This window comes from Argentina silus, assembly GCF_951799395.1.
Source record: "Argentina silus genome assembly, chromosome: 11".
In the NCBI taxonomy this organism is placed as follows: Eukaryota; Metazoa; Chordata; class Actinopteri; order Argentiniformes; family Argentinidae; genus Argentina; species Argentina silus.
Genome location: NC_139665.1, coordinates 15,604,701 through 15,618,885, shown reverse-complemented (window position 1 = coordinate 15,618,885; position 14,185 = coordinate 15,604,701). Strand labels below are relative to the sequence as shown.

Below are 14,185 nucleotides of genomic sequence, written 5' to 3'. Positions count from 1 at the left end.
CTTTCTCTCACTCTCTCTCTCTCTCTTTCATCCTCTCTCCCTCCCTCTGCCTCTCTCTCTCTATCTCTCTCTCCCTCCATCCGCCTCCCTCTATCTATCTCTCCCTCCCTCCCTCTCTCTCTCTCTCTCTCTCTCTCTCTTGCGCACTCAAGTACACACACACACACACACACACACACACACACACACACACACCAGCAGTAGCTTTAGAGCTGGCTTGTCAATTGTAGTCCTCCCTCAAAGGGAACGGCTGCTTCTGAGTCAACAGCGAAAATGAGCCCGAAGATTGGAGTCATGTTCATGTTTATTCAAGCTCCAGAGCTTCAAATGCCCCTTTATTAGCTGACGCCATCGACAAACCACTCTGAAGAGATAATTGCACTTAACCGCTCCGGAAGGAACTTATGAAAGATTTTTATTTGCTTTCTTCCTCTTAAATGTAGGCGAGGCCTCGCACTTTGTTGTTTACAGCAATAAGGCATGGTGAATGATCTTTTGAGCTTAATGTGTGTGTGTATGTGGGTATGCGTGTGTGTTTGCGTGTGCGTGCATGCACGCACGTGTGTCTGCAAGGCGGTATTGAAGAAATGATCAAACATTTAACCACTCTCCCTCTCTGTCTGTCAGCTGTTGCCCACAGGGCAGATTTCAATGGAGGTGTTTGAAATTCTGTGACTGATGTCTCTAATCTCACGCTGCAAGTCTTGGGTACCAAGTGTTGCTGCATATTTTAAAATTATTGTAGCTCTTAAAGTTATTGATGCGTTTTACGTTTCAGTCACAGTATTCAATGAGATTGCGTTGGTTTTATGAGGAGCTGCCTGCCAAAGTCAATGTATATGTGTTTCAGGTTTCGGTGTAATGTAATATGTGTGTGTGCGTGTGTGTGTTCGTGTGTGTGTGTTCGTGTGTGTGTTCCAGGTATCGGCATGGGGAGGCTATGTCTTCATCATCAACCTCATTCCTCTCCATGTGTTTGTGCTGCTGCTCATGCAGCGCTACAGCAAGAGAGTCTACATCGGTGAGAGACCACACACACACACACACACACACACACACACACACACACTTATATAGAGTATACTGAGACTGACTGGCCACAAGCAGCGTCTTCTTTTACCTTAAAACACAAACATTTAGGCTGCATTTCATTCAAGAAACGTGTTGGCTCCGCTTCAGGGATCTGATAGAACTGGGTAGGTGTTAGCAACATAGCAGAGCTAGGTAGAGCTGTAGCTCACAAATGCCCAATCCTATCCCAATCCTGTCAGATCGGTGAAAGAGAGTGAACAAGGGCATTTTGGAGAGAACTCGCTGCTATGAAATGCAGCCTTGTTTCTGCTGGCTTTTATGAATTGATATTGCAGACTCCCGGTTTGGTAACAGAATCAGATGGCCATCGTTTGTCACCGTAGTGGAAATCCCCCTGTGTGTACGACTCGTAGATATATAGAACAGTATCTCTGTGTTCATTGTAAATGAAGGTCAATGAATCACACTTGTCATTTGGAGGCTCACAGAATAAGACACATCTTTAGTCTGAGAGTACAATATTGTACACAAATGCTGCAGAGACATAACTACAACACACACACACACACACACACACACACAATGTAGTGCTGAGCTGAAGGAACAGGAGGGCTGCTGAGGCCTAGATAAATGGTCCGGCGTCAAGCATCATTTACACCTGATTACACACATTACTCAATGCAACCAGCACACCCCAGTCCTGTCTGCTGTGACAATAAATGACCTCCCCTTCAAGAACAGCTGGCCTGACCTCCCTGTACTCATTCTTCCACTAGTTCTCTAACAATGGGGTTCCTCCTCTCCACGGGAGACATTTGCTAATGTGAACTTTTTCCTCATTGTTTTTGGACAATCTCTGGCTTTAAACGCTGGCTGACAAACTCAAGTGCTCTTTGATAGCGTAGAGGGCGTGTGATTATTCGAGCGGACATTTTGTGCAGAGAAGCCGGGGCCTCGGCGTTGAGTTGAATCCTACGCCTCCGGTTTGCGAAACTTCTCGGTCCGCCAGGGAGGAACCGTGTTCACAACCACGTTGTGCCTCTCTGACAGTGAAGCTTTTTTCTTTTTTTTTTCTTTTTTTTTTTTTATTATTTATTCATCCTTTATTCATTCAGGGAAGTCTCTTTGAGACCAAGGTCTCCTCCTTTAATCAAGGGTGCCCTGAATAAAAAACACATACACATCACTATTATATCCATCACGATTTTAGAAGGACACAATTTACAAAGGCAATACAATTTCCTTTTTACAGACACCAATCGATTATAACAACAGCACTCCTCCACTGAGGAATCATTTATCGGGTCCCTGAAATGGCCCAGTGATACGAAAGCAGAGTATCTTGGAGTATCCAGCAGGTCATTCCATGCTCAAGGAGCACAATGAAAGGGTTATGGAAGAGTCTGTATTGCTAACAGCTTTTCCTCCTGACAGACAGTCCACACACCCCCTCTCTCACTGCGTCACTCAGCAGGCAACATGTTAGCGCTCCAGGCGGTCACAGCCATGCCACAAAACTCCACAGAGGCACTCAGAAAAACCTTGAAATCTTAATTAAGGTGTGCCCTTTGCATCGACTCCTCCTTTGCTGCAAAGTTTGAGGATTGTAAAGTTCCACTGCACCACCGTCTCATCTCCTCGGACCCCGACTGTGCTGTTTCTTTCTTTTGCCAAACTTGTTATTTTTCCTCCCGTTAATGAGTTGAGATAAGAGGTCCATTGTATCTACTCCCTGCAGTGAGAATCAATAGGCTTTAAATACTTCTAAGGAGAAGGTTTTTTTTTTTTTTCCTCAACAGCCCAAAGTGAAATGATAGGGTAGGGCTTTCAATAGCACAGGCTAGTTATCCACACTTCATTACTTGTTATCCTCCTCTCTCTCTCTCTCTCTCTCTCTCTCTCTCTCTCTCTCTCTCTCTCTCTCTCTCTCCTCTCTATCTCCTTTGTTCTGTCCATCCAGCTTACAGCACTTTCTACATCGTGGGCCTGGTGCTATCAATGCAGATCCCTTTTGTGGGTTTCCAGCCAATCAGGACCAGCGAGCACATGGCTGCAGCAGGTAAAGCTCCGCCCCTCTGCCTGAGGGTGACTCAGGAGGCTACAATGACTTACACACACACACACACACACACACACACACACACAGTTCTATCTGCTGGGACCAATAGCAAGCAATAGCCATACACTGTACAAGTATGGGCATTGCCTCATAGGAGTGTCTCAAAATATCGGGACTGGTCCCATCTGCCTCCTGCCAGCTTTTGGGTGTTCATCCAGTCTGGAGGGAGTTAGCATACAGCATGACTCATCCACTCACTGAACACTTTATTAGGAACACTATGCTAATACTGGGTAGGGCCTCCCTTTGCTCTCAAAACAGCCTCAATTCTTCGTGGTATTGATTCCACAAGATGTTGGAAACATTCCTTTGAGATTCTGGTCCATGATGACATGATTGCATCACGCAACTCCTGCACATGCCAAAGGTGTCCTATTGGATTCAGATCCGGTGACAGGGAAGGCCACTGAAGAACACTGAACTCATTGTCATGTTCATTAAACCAGTTTGAGACGACTTTTGCTTTGTGACATGGTGCATTATCATGCTGGAAGTAGCCATTAGAAGATGGGTAAATTGTGGCCATGAAGGGATGCACATGGTCAGCAACAATACTCAAATAGGCTGTGAGGTTCAAGCGTTGATTGATTGGTATTAACAGGCCCAAAGTGTGCCAACAAAACATTCCCCACACCATTACACCACCTCCACCATGAGAAGGTGTACAGGTGTTCCTAATAAAGTGTTCGGTGAGTGTATGACAGCATCTGTTTCAGGCTCCCTCATAGCGGGACGTAGCCTAGCGGGACATAGCCTAGCGGGACGTAGCCTAGCGGGATGTAGCCTAGTGTGACGTAGCCTAGCGGGATGTAGCCTAGCGTGACGTAGCCTAACGGGATGTAGCCTAGTGTGACGTAGCCTAGCGGGATGTAGCCTAGCGCAACATAACATCACGCTAGGCTACGTCCCGCTAGGCTATGTCACGCTAGGCTGTCTGATTTTGAAGCATTACTAGTTACGACAGCATCCATTCCAGGTTCCTCTTTCGTGTGAAGTGAGTGTATGATCTGATGTCAGCTGGCTTTGAAGTGGCTGTATTTGTATGCAGCTGACTGGGATCAAGTGAAATGCTGCTCTTGAATAGCGAACGCGCAGCCATTGCCCTTTCTTCTCTCTGAAACACACAGCCTCTCTCAGAGGATGGGCCTGTATGGATTGTCAACTAGCAGCAGCTGGCAACATCTGGCAGGGACAGGTCGCTGGCGCAGCGGGGGGGGGGGGGAGCAGGAGAGGAAAGGAATAAAAGAGGCTCAGTGGGGTGGAACACAGTGATGGGCGGCGTGCCGGAGCGTCACAGCCTGCGCTCCGGGAGGCTGCTGGAAGTTTTGACCTTGGAACAATTGCAGGGGAGGGAGGGGGGGGGGGTGCATCTGTCAGAGAAGCGTTCTAGCTCTCTGATTGTGTTACCTCACGGGAGGGGAGGGAGTGATGAAGGGGAGGGGAATGACCTTCCTGTCAGTCAAGGTCATCGTAGTCTCCAGCTTAATGTCGCTCCTTTGCTAATATTTCCGTCGGTGTGTGTGGTGTGTGTGTGCGGTGTCCAGGTGTGTTTGCCCTGCTCCAGGCCTATGCGTTCCTTCAGTACCTGAAGGACAGGCTGACCAGACAGGAGTTCCAGACCCTCTTCTTCCTGGGCGTGTCACTGGCAGCAGGGGCCGTGTTCCTCACCGTCATCTACCTCACATACACAGGTACGGACCCCCCCATGTAGCTCACTGTTAAACCTGTCATCCAAGTCTTCATACTGCATCAATGTGTGTGTGTGTGTGTGTGTGTGTGTGTGTGTGTGTGTGTGTGTGTGTGTGTGTGTGTGTGTGTGTGTGTGTGTGTGTGTGTGTGTGTGTGTGTGGAAAATACACTCACCTTCACAGACCTCTCAATATACATGACCCAAACCATCTCATGCTGACCTCCATTTTGTCACACACACATACATACAAGCGTACACACACATGAAAGTGCACACACACACAAACACACACACATGCAAGCGCACACACACACACACACACACCCTTCACCCACATGCACTGTAACGTATAATGAATGTGTGTGCAGAGCTCTGGCCCCAGCGGTCTCTAGTATTGAGTTGTGTTTGTTCATTTAGGTTACATCGCTCCATGGAGTGGCCGCTTCTACTCTCTGTGGGACACTGGGTAAGTTCTGCTGACCTTCTCTGTTTTCGCCGTCTCCCTCTGTCCAGCGAACACTCGTTTTATTGACTGTTTGTTGGGTGTAAAGAGCCCTGCACTGTATAGTTCACAGTCTCGGAGGAACCACTCGAACTAGAGCTAACACGGCTCAATTTCAATTAAAACCGCTACATTCTCCCAACATGCAGCAGGGCATGTCCCATGACTACATTACCAGGCGATTGATGGTTGCTTTGCTGACAGCAGCAGTTTGGGTTTTTCTTTACTTTCCTGTGAGGCTGGTTCCCGGCTTTCTTTTGAAGTCCCACGTTTCCCTCTCTTTCTCTATCTTTCTTCTCTCTCTCTCTCTCTCTCTCTCCCTTTCTCTCTCCACCTGTAGAAGAAGTAGGAGAACTGTATTTATCCCCAAAAAGGGGAAATTGATGTATCCGCAACACAAAACGCTCACAAGATTAGACAAAGATCAAGTAACAACAAGATATTCAACTCTCTCCTTCCGTCCCCAGCTATGCTAAGATCCACATCCCCATCATAGCGTCTGTGTCAGAGCACCAGCCCACCACCTGGGTGTCCTTCTTCTTCGACCTCCACATCCTGGTCTGCACCTTCCCAGCAGGCCTCTGGTTCTGCATCAAGAACATCAACGACGAGCGCGTCTTCGGTAAGGGGACCACGACACGTCAACACACACACACACACACACACACACACAACGTACAGTAAATGTCTTTATTTGCTCGATACAGGGATCATACAGGGATCATCACACTCCCCCCCCCCTCTACAAGTACACAACAAGAAAATAGATGATTTTTCACATTCTTTAGTGTGTACTATGTTAACTCACATACAACTGAATGACACATTGACTTATGACGAACTGAATGCAGTTGCTAGAGAACTGTGGCAAATCGTCACGTTATTGATTGACACGGTGGGAGGGGCTTATTAAAACAGAGGACGCCGTGTCGATCAGGGCCACGCCAGCCCAGCCCAGGAGGGCCGCAATCCTCAAGGTTTTCATTAGCTTCTCCCTTTGGCACTTAATCAGCCAATTAATGTCACGGAGTTGCCCAGAGTCCACACACCTGTTCAGCCTCATTTGAATTAGTCCCAGATTAAAGAGCAAGGGCGAAAAAGAGGTTTGTGTCTCTCGAGGACCGCGGTCTAACATGGATGAATTATCCTAATGTTTGTCTCCCTCCCCCTCTCCCTCTCCCTCCCTCCCCCTCTCCCTCTCTCACCCCTCCTCCCTCTCTCCCCCCCCCCCCCCCCCACCTCTCTCCCTCTCCCTCCCCCCCCCCCCCTCCCTCCCTCCCTCCCTCCCTCTCCCTCCTTCCCTCAGTGGCGTTGTATGCCATCAGCGCCGTGTACTTTGCCGGGGTGATGGTGCGTCTGATGCTGACCCTGACGCCCGTGGTGTGCATGCTGTCGGCCATCGCCTTCTCCAGCGTGTTCGAGCACTACCTGGGGGACGACATGAAGAGGGAGAGCCCCCCGGTGGAGGACAGCAGCGACGAGGACGACAAGAGGAACTCTGGGAACCTCTACGACAAGGTCAGAGGGGGGTCAAGGTTCGGGGGGGTGGGGGGTGGGGGGTCACACACATACACACACCTCTCTCATCTTTTCACACTTATTCTGCCAAAGTCAACCAGTAGGGTAAAGGTCTGGGAAAGGTCAGTCACATACCTGGTGTCTGCTGCAATAGGGTGCATGTTAAAAGAAAGCAGGCATGGTTTGGGACAGCACAATAGCATGAAAGGACCCCTGGCGTACTGCCCTCTGCACTCACTGTGTCAGCAGTGTCGACTCAACACTGCTTTCAGTTTATCCTCCTCAGTTTATAGTCTCTCTCAGTAGAGTCTGACTTCACTTACTCATTGGTTGGACTCTACTTAGCCCATGGAAAGTAAGTGGACACATTAATTAAAGTAGATACACAAACGACTTATCAATAAAAAATGCTATCACAGTTTGCAACTTGCTTATGGCGTTGTGTGGGTCTTGGTGCTTTTGGTGCTCGGTGTCTTATGTTGTGAGTGTGTGTTTGTCTCCCCCTGCAGGCAGGAAAGGTGCGTAAGCACGTGTCGGAGCAGGAGAAGGCTGAGGAGGGCCTGGGGCCCAACGTTAAGAGCATCGTCACCATGCTCATGTTGATGCTGCTGATGATGTTCGCTGTCCACTGCACCTGGGTCACCAGCAACGCCTACTCCAGCCCCAGTGTGGTACTGGCCTCGTATAACAATGATGGGTGAGAGAACACACACACACACACACACACGCACGCACGCAAGCGCAACTGCACGCGCATACACACACACACAGGGAACATACACACAAGGAACATATACACACACACACACACACACACACACACAGGGAACACACACACACACACACTCTGTGCCACACATTGCTGTTAATATTCCATTCATAAGTTGTGGTGTTTTATGAGGAAACAGTGTGAGTTTTGTTATATAACTCGCCTTGTTATTATTGTAGTAACGCATATTGAGCAGTCGTATCCTGCTGTCCTATGCCTTTGAGAGTGCTTTTCAATTATTCATCACGTATCATGCTGCGCTGCTGTTTCAATGGCATGACGTCTGCCTTTATAAGATTAAGTGCATTTTTTGTTTTTTTTAAATATTGAAGACAGGCAAATAGAATAGAAAGTCTGACTTGGACTCTTCATACATATATGTATGCAGCTGTCATTTCTAAGGCTTGCATCATATGGTATTACCTGTCACTTTGGCTCAGAGCACACACACACACACACACACACACACACACACACACACACACACACACACACACACTCACACACACACACACACACACAAACACAATACAGTACCATACTGATGGTTGCCTGTCTGTCAACCCTGTAACTCCTCTGCTGACTCTGTCAACCACATAAATATTGTATAAAATTTTACAGCATAATATAAATAACTTTACTGAAGCGAAATATGAATTTAGGGACTACCCTACAGCAACCATACAGCAGGTTTGGCCTAGCTGTCATCTTGTCAACCCTGTAACCCGCGGTGCTGCCTGTCAACTCTGTGACTGATGAGCTACCTGTCAACCCTGTACCGCATCATCTCCCTCCCGCCACTGGCCTCAAAGGACCTAGGAACAGGAAGCTGTCAACCCCATAACCCATGGTGCTGTCAGTCAACCCTGTTACTCATCATCTCCCTCCCGTCCCTTCCATCACAGGACCAGGAACATCCTGGATGACTTCAGGGAGGCATACTATTGGCTGAGACAGAACACGGAAGAGCACGCCAGGGTCATGTCTTGGTGGGACTACGGCTACCAGATAGCGGGCATGGCTAACCGCACCACGCTAGTAGACAACAACACGTGGAACAACAGTCACATAGCACTGGTGAGGCCATACAAAACAGTACAACTTTATTAGTCCTTTATTCGTTTGTGACAATGGAAGTTCTTGTTCTGCAATGCTCCTAAACCACACAATGTCAGCATTTGAGTAGGTGGCATCAGGAGGATACATTTTGTTCAAATCCCCAAATCCCCAATCCTTTGCTCATGCCTGGTGCTGTAGCCCTCCTTGTTCTTGAAGGAACATGGGGCCAATCAAAAACAGCATGCTCTAAATTAAATTGATAATCTCCCTGGCTCTCCCTCTATTGTTTCATCAATGAATTCAATTAATAATAATTGGGAGATGCAATGTGTGTGGGATTAATTTTGTTCTAACGTGTTGATTGATTTTTCCCGACACCAGGCACCAGCTCAGACTTTCAATGGGGCCTCAGGTCATTTTGTGGTGCTTGACTCTCTCTCTCTCTCTCTCTCTCTCTCTCTCTCTCTCTCTCTCTCTCTCTCTCTCTCTCTCTATTTTCCTCCCATATTCCCTGTCTCATTGTGTCTCTCTTTCTTTCTCCCCCTCTTCTCTTATTCCTCCTCCGCTTCTTTCCTCTCTCCGTCCGTAGGTGGGCAAAGCCATGTCGTCCAATGAGAGCGCAGCCTACGAGATCATGAGGAGCCTAGACGTGGACTATGTGCTGATCATCTTCGGTGGCGTGATTGGCTACTCGGGCGATGACATCAACAAGTTCCTGTGGATGGTCAGAATAGCGGAAGGGGAGCATCCCAAGGACATACGGGTGAGTGACAGCACAGCGCTGTCGACATGGAGACATGCTTTGTAATATAAGCAGACCATCACATCACTGGAAATGTTGTATTTGTATGATGTATCCTTACAATAAACCGTCCTACAGGCTGTGGCTTGAAATTGTCTTATCATTCAACCTTTGTTTATCTAAGCAGGTCAGTTAGGAACAATTTCATATTCATCGTAATAAATCTTACAGACTGTGGCAGTTCACTTTCTGGCTGGGTCAGCACGCGATTTGAGCTGCTATTCTATAAATCATCAGTTTGTGCAAACCTAAGGATATTGTCATTGTTAACATTGCTGGTTGCTTTTCAATTACACTTTGCAGTTAGACAGAGCATCCAATATGCTGTTTTCGAAATCACATTTTCCTGAATGGGAAAACATTAAAGACGCAAACGTAAATTCATTAAAATAAGGCTGAATAATATAATGTGGCACAGACTTTCCCTGGATAAGAGTCAATAACATCAAACACCAGAAACTGTGTTTAGTTTTTTTCCCCCCCCGTACCCATTAAATTCAGTCTCCGCTTTTCGATGTCCTTGAAGAAGGAAGGCTTTGTTCCAAATCTCAAAGTGTCTCACCACACATGTCCTTGTTTTCCATGTGCCCTTCACTTGCATACTTGCTCACTTTCCCTCCTTGTTTTCCGTGTGCCCTTCAGGAGAGTGACTACTTCACGCCCCAGGGAGAGTTCCGCGTGGACAAGGCTGGCTCTCCCGTCCTGCTCAACTGCCTCATGTACAAGATGTCCTACTACCGCTTCGGCGAGATGCAGGTTTGTGGTTTTATTTTATTGAACCTTTGTTTATCCAGGTTGGTCTCATGGAGATAACAATCTCATTTACAAGAGAGGTCTGGTCCTGGTGTGAAGTCAGCTAGTCAATAAATAATATTAAAAATAAAAAATATTATAACAAGTGTTGTAATTTCTAAATGGTTAAACCAACATTTACAAAAAAATACCCTCAAATAAAAGCTGAGATGTTAAACGTTAACATCTGAGTTTAATACGTTAAACTCATATTAATTGTTTGGTTTCAAATCCAAACTTTTTGAGTATAGAGCCAAAACAAGAAAAAACACTGACGCTGGGCCCTGTATATTTATGGCCTACAAGCGTTGGTAGGAGCTTCTGTTGAAGAAGCAGATTCTGGGTCTCTGTTTTCTATAATCTCTGGCTGCAGTAAGCCCTAACTGACATGTGAGCCTGTCTAGTTAGCTAGCTAGTGAACACTGACTGACAGGGAGAGCAGGCTTGCTGACATGCTGACAGGAACGCACCAGGGAGGCCTGTGGGAAGCTCTCAGATGTGAAAGGGCTCTGGCAGGTAACAGGCAAGATGCAAGAGAGAGAGAGAGTAGCTGCCGGGTACTTATAACTGTGTGTGCGTGCGTGTGTGTGTGTGCGTGCGCGTGTTAAGGCGAGGATCAGTGAGGTTCAGTAAAAGAGGGAGAGGCAAGAGAAGAGGAAAAGAAAGTGACAAGGACAAACAGAGGCAGCAAGGACAGAGAGAGAGAGAGAGAGAGAGAGAGAGATGAGAACGTCAGGGAATGAAGTGTGGAGGGAGAGGGGGAGGGAGAGGGGGAGGGAGGAGAGAGGGAGAAAGGGGTGAATCGAAGCTCAGAGGGATGAGAGCCAGAACATCCAGTAAGAGGAAAACGACAGTGCTAATGTGAAGGTCACAATAAACCCTCACACAAGCACTTTAGACTCACCTAAGCTCTGCACAGTCACTGAACGACGGTCCTCTCCTCTCTGACACCCCCCCCGCCCCCCAACCAAACCCCCCCTGCTGTTGTACCGTCTCTCTCAGCTGGACTTCCGGACGCCCCCAGGATTCGACCGCACCCGCAACGCCGAGATCGGCAACAAGGACATCAAGTTCAAGCACCTGGAAGAGGCGTTCACCTCAGAGCACTGGCTGGTCCGGATCTACAAGGTCAAGAAGTTGGAGAACCGGGAGCCTCTGGACCACAAGCCCCGCAACATCCTGCCCAAGCAGAAGTACACCTCCAAAAAGGTACGGGAGGCTGCGTCTACTTCTTCTGTGGTTTCTTGTCATACATTATCATGATGATCATGTGATGATATGATGATTTTTCCGGTGTAGTGAGTTTTACACGTGGTTTATTTTTTCTTCAAATTTCTTAGCCACCAAATGGAAATGTTCATAAAATGTGAGCCAACTGACTTTACTTTCTACGGTTACTGTTAATGTGCTAATGTTATTGTTAAATTTCTGATGTGTACTGTGGTAGATGTACAATACGGCACAAACGGCGGTGGTGATCTTTGTTTTAGTAAATCAACTTTTTGTATTTGGTGCTCCACAGACTGCAAAGAGGAAGCGAGGACACATCAGGAACAAGCTGGTCGTGAAGAAAGGCAAGAAACTCAGCAAGAAATAATGAAAGACAAACGGATGGACACAACAATAAAACAAACAAAAAATGCAACTTAGCAAAGAAAACTCTACCAATGAAGAAGAACAACATCAACAACGACGGCCATTGTCTGGAACCTTAGCTAGCCTTAGCGCTTAGCCCAGAGCGCTAATCCTCTCAGCGAGCGCATGGTGAGGGAGGAGGGTGAAGTCACATGTCATAATCTGGCTTGTTCCAGAACTTTTGTCCGTTTTATCCAGACGATCTTTTTGTCTTGCTCTTTTTTTGTCCTTTATTTTTTTTATTCGTATTTTTTTTGTTGTCTTTTTTTTTTTACTTGAAAGTGTGGCACGGCACAGAGCTGCCCCCACTGGGGGGTGAGCACCAGCGATAAATGTTGTGGTACATTTAACTGTTATCCAGAGAAGAGGGGGACTAAATGAATAAAAGAGAGGGAAGGAAATGTGAAGAGGCTGGGAGCAACTGCACCAAAGAGCCCCTGTCCTTGCTCCTTGGCACATTGTAAACTTGTTACCATGGTGAGAGTAAGGAACCGTTGGAGTTGAGGATATTCTGTTCCTGACGCGTGTACAGATGGTAGTATACGGTATGGAGGAACTCCACGGTTTAGACTAACCAACTAACTAGATCTGTTATTATTGATTGATACATTTTTTTTTTTTATCCTTTTTTTTAATTTTTTTTTGCTTGGCTCTAATTTGTCGTTATAGCGAGAAAATTCCCTAGAAAAAAAGGCCTAATATGTAAATATGTTATGTAAAGATAAAATGTCTAAAAGGGTTATAATATATTGGATTATTGTGGTGATTTTTAAAGATGCAGATGATTTTTTTTTCTCTTTACTTTGTTGTGATGTACTTGTTATTTTTATGGCAGCAGATACAGTGAATGCAATAATTCTCGTTAGGAGGGACTTTGAGATTTTGTTTAAAGAATGTGAATTTTTTTTTTTTTTAAAATCCCCTGAAAATTGCTTAGATTGTATATTCTGCTGCTAGGTTTAAAAAGTTGAAGCAATTCTATGTATAAAAAAAAAAAAGAAAAAAAAAAAGAAAGTAGTGATTATTAATTAGACCTCCCTCCTGTAGGGGGTGCACTCTAGTCCAGTGTGTGAGCCTAGTGCCTCAGTGCTGGTCTCTACAGAACCACATAAGCATGTCCATCTGTCTTCTGCAAGTACTTTTTTCGCCTGTCCCCAAACTCCATACACGTCAAAGCTGCTGAGTAGAGACAGAGCAGAGTGGAGTATAGTATTGTCATCTAAACATGGCTGCCAGGGAGTGAGTGGAATGGGAGTGGTACTGTCTGTTAGAACACTAGGGGTGCATTCTGACACTGGTGCTTTGGGAACTCAATGGGTGTTAGGGTTGGGGGAGGGGGGGGATCTTTCCTTGATTCTCCACAAAATTGTCTCACTTCCTTCTCAAAAGGCATTGGAGGAGACGGTCTGATGGGAGGACCGTATTATTATTTTATTTTTTTGGAAGGAGAAGAGAGGATGCGAGGAATCAAGGAAAAATACTTAGATTCACCATATGTACTGAGGGATTGTATGTGTGTGTGTGTGGGGGGGGTGTGTGTGTGTGTGTGTGTGTGTGTTTGAAAGTCAGTGACACATGATACACTTCCCAGGAATACAGAGGGCTTTTTATCATTGACATACTCAAGTCACTTGACAGTTTACTCGTTTGATATTTCTCTTGCTCTCCTTTACTCAGAGAAAGTTTTTTCTTCACTTGTTTTTCAATGTAAACATTGCTTTGTTCTCTCTCTCTCTCTCTCTCGATCGATCTTTTACGAGAAAGACAGTTTGTCACTGCTTCAATTTCATGGCTCTCTTCACTGAACACAACGCCATATCCACCGTGCTCAAAACACAACCTTGAGAAACTCATTTATTATTTACATGTTTAAAATCACTTTTATATCAATCATATTTTTTTTTTCTCTCTCCATTTCCTTCAATGTGTGAGGAGACAAACGGTTCGGATTAAGCCTTAATATGATATTGAAGGTTTACTCTTTTATTTTTATTTTATTTTTACCCTTTTTGTCCTTTATTTTGTGTCTGTTTTGTTGGGGATGGTGGACTAGTTCCCTCCCCTCCTGGGTTCCAGCGTTGCAGCACCTTCTCCTCCTCTCTCTGCCACACTAACTCCACCACTATGTTGATTTTCTTTTGATCTGACACAACTTCTGCCCCCACTGTTCCCCTCTCATGTTCTCAAGTTTACATTTTTACATTGTTGTTCAGTTCGCTCATGTTTAAATGTAGACAAAATAAAAAGGTTCAAGTTTGTGTAATAGA

The 14,185-nt window shown here is 46.1% G+C and overlaps 1 protein-coding gene across 2 annotated transcripts in view; it reads left to right on the top strand.

The window, feature by feature from the left end:
- LOC310812307 (dolichyl-diphosphooligosaccharide--protein glycosyltransferase subunit STT3B) overlaps positions 1-12,932 on the top strand; it is a 60,802-nt gene extending 47,870 nt beyond the window's left edge. Inside the window, exons 5-17 of one of the 2 annotated variants that reach the window (XM_083680809.1) lie at positions 922-1,021; positions 2,993-3,091; positions 4,696-4,842; positions 5,259-5,307; positions 5,811-5,965; positions 6,650-6,861; positions 7,371-7,558; positions 8,536-8,707; positions 9,279-9,452; positions 10,134-10,247; positions 11,286-11,492; positions 11,624-11,649; positions 11,806-12,932. In XM_083680809.1, coding sequence (XP_083536935.1) covers positions 922-1,021; positions 2,993-3,091; positions 4,696-4,842; positions 5,259-5,307; positions 5,811-5,965; positions 6,650-6,861; positions 7,371-7,558; positions 8,536-8,707; positions 9,279-9,452; positions 10,134-10,247; positions 11,286-11,492; positions 11,624-11,649; positions 11,806-11,851 — 1,689 coding nt within the window. In that variant the 3' untranslated portion in view covers positions 11,852-12,932. The remainder of the gene's footprint in view (positions 1-921; positions 1,022-2,992; positions 3,092-4,695; positions 4,843-5,258; positions 5,308-5,810; positions 5,966-6,649; positions 6,862-7,370; positions 7,559-8,535; positions 8,708-9,278; positions 9,453-10,133; positions 10,248-11,285; positions 11,493-11,623; positions 11,650-11,805) is intronic. The other variant, XM_083680808.1, reaches the window with a different exon arrangement.
- The last annotated feature ends 1,253 nt before the right edge of the window (positions 12,933-14,185 follow it).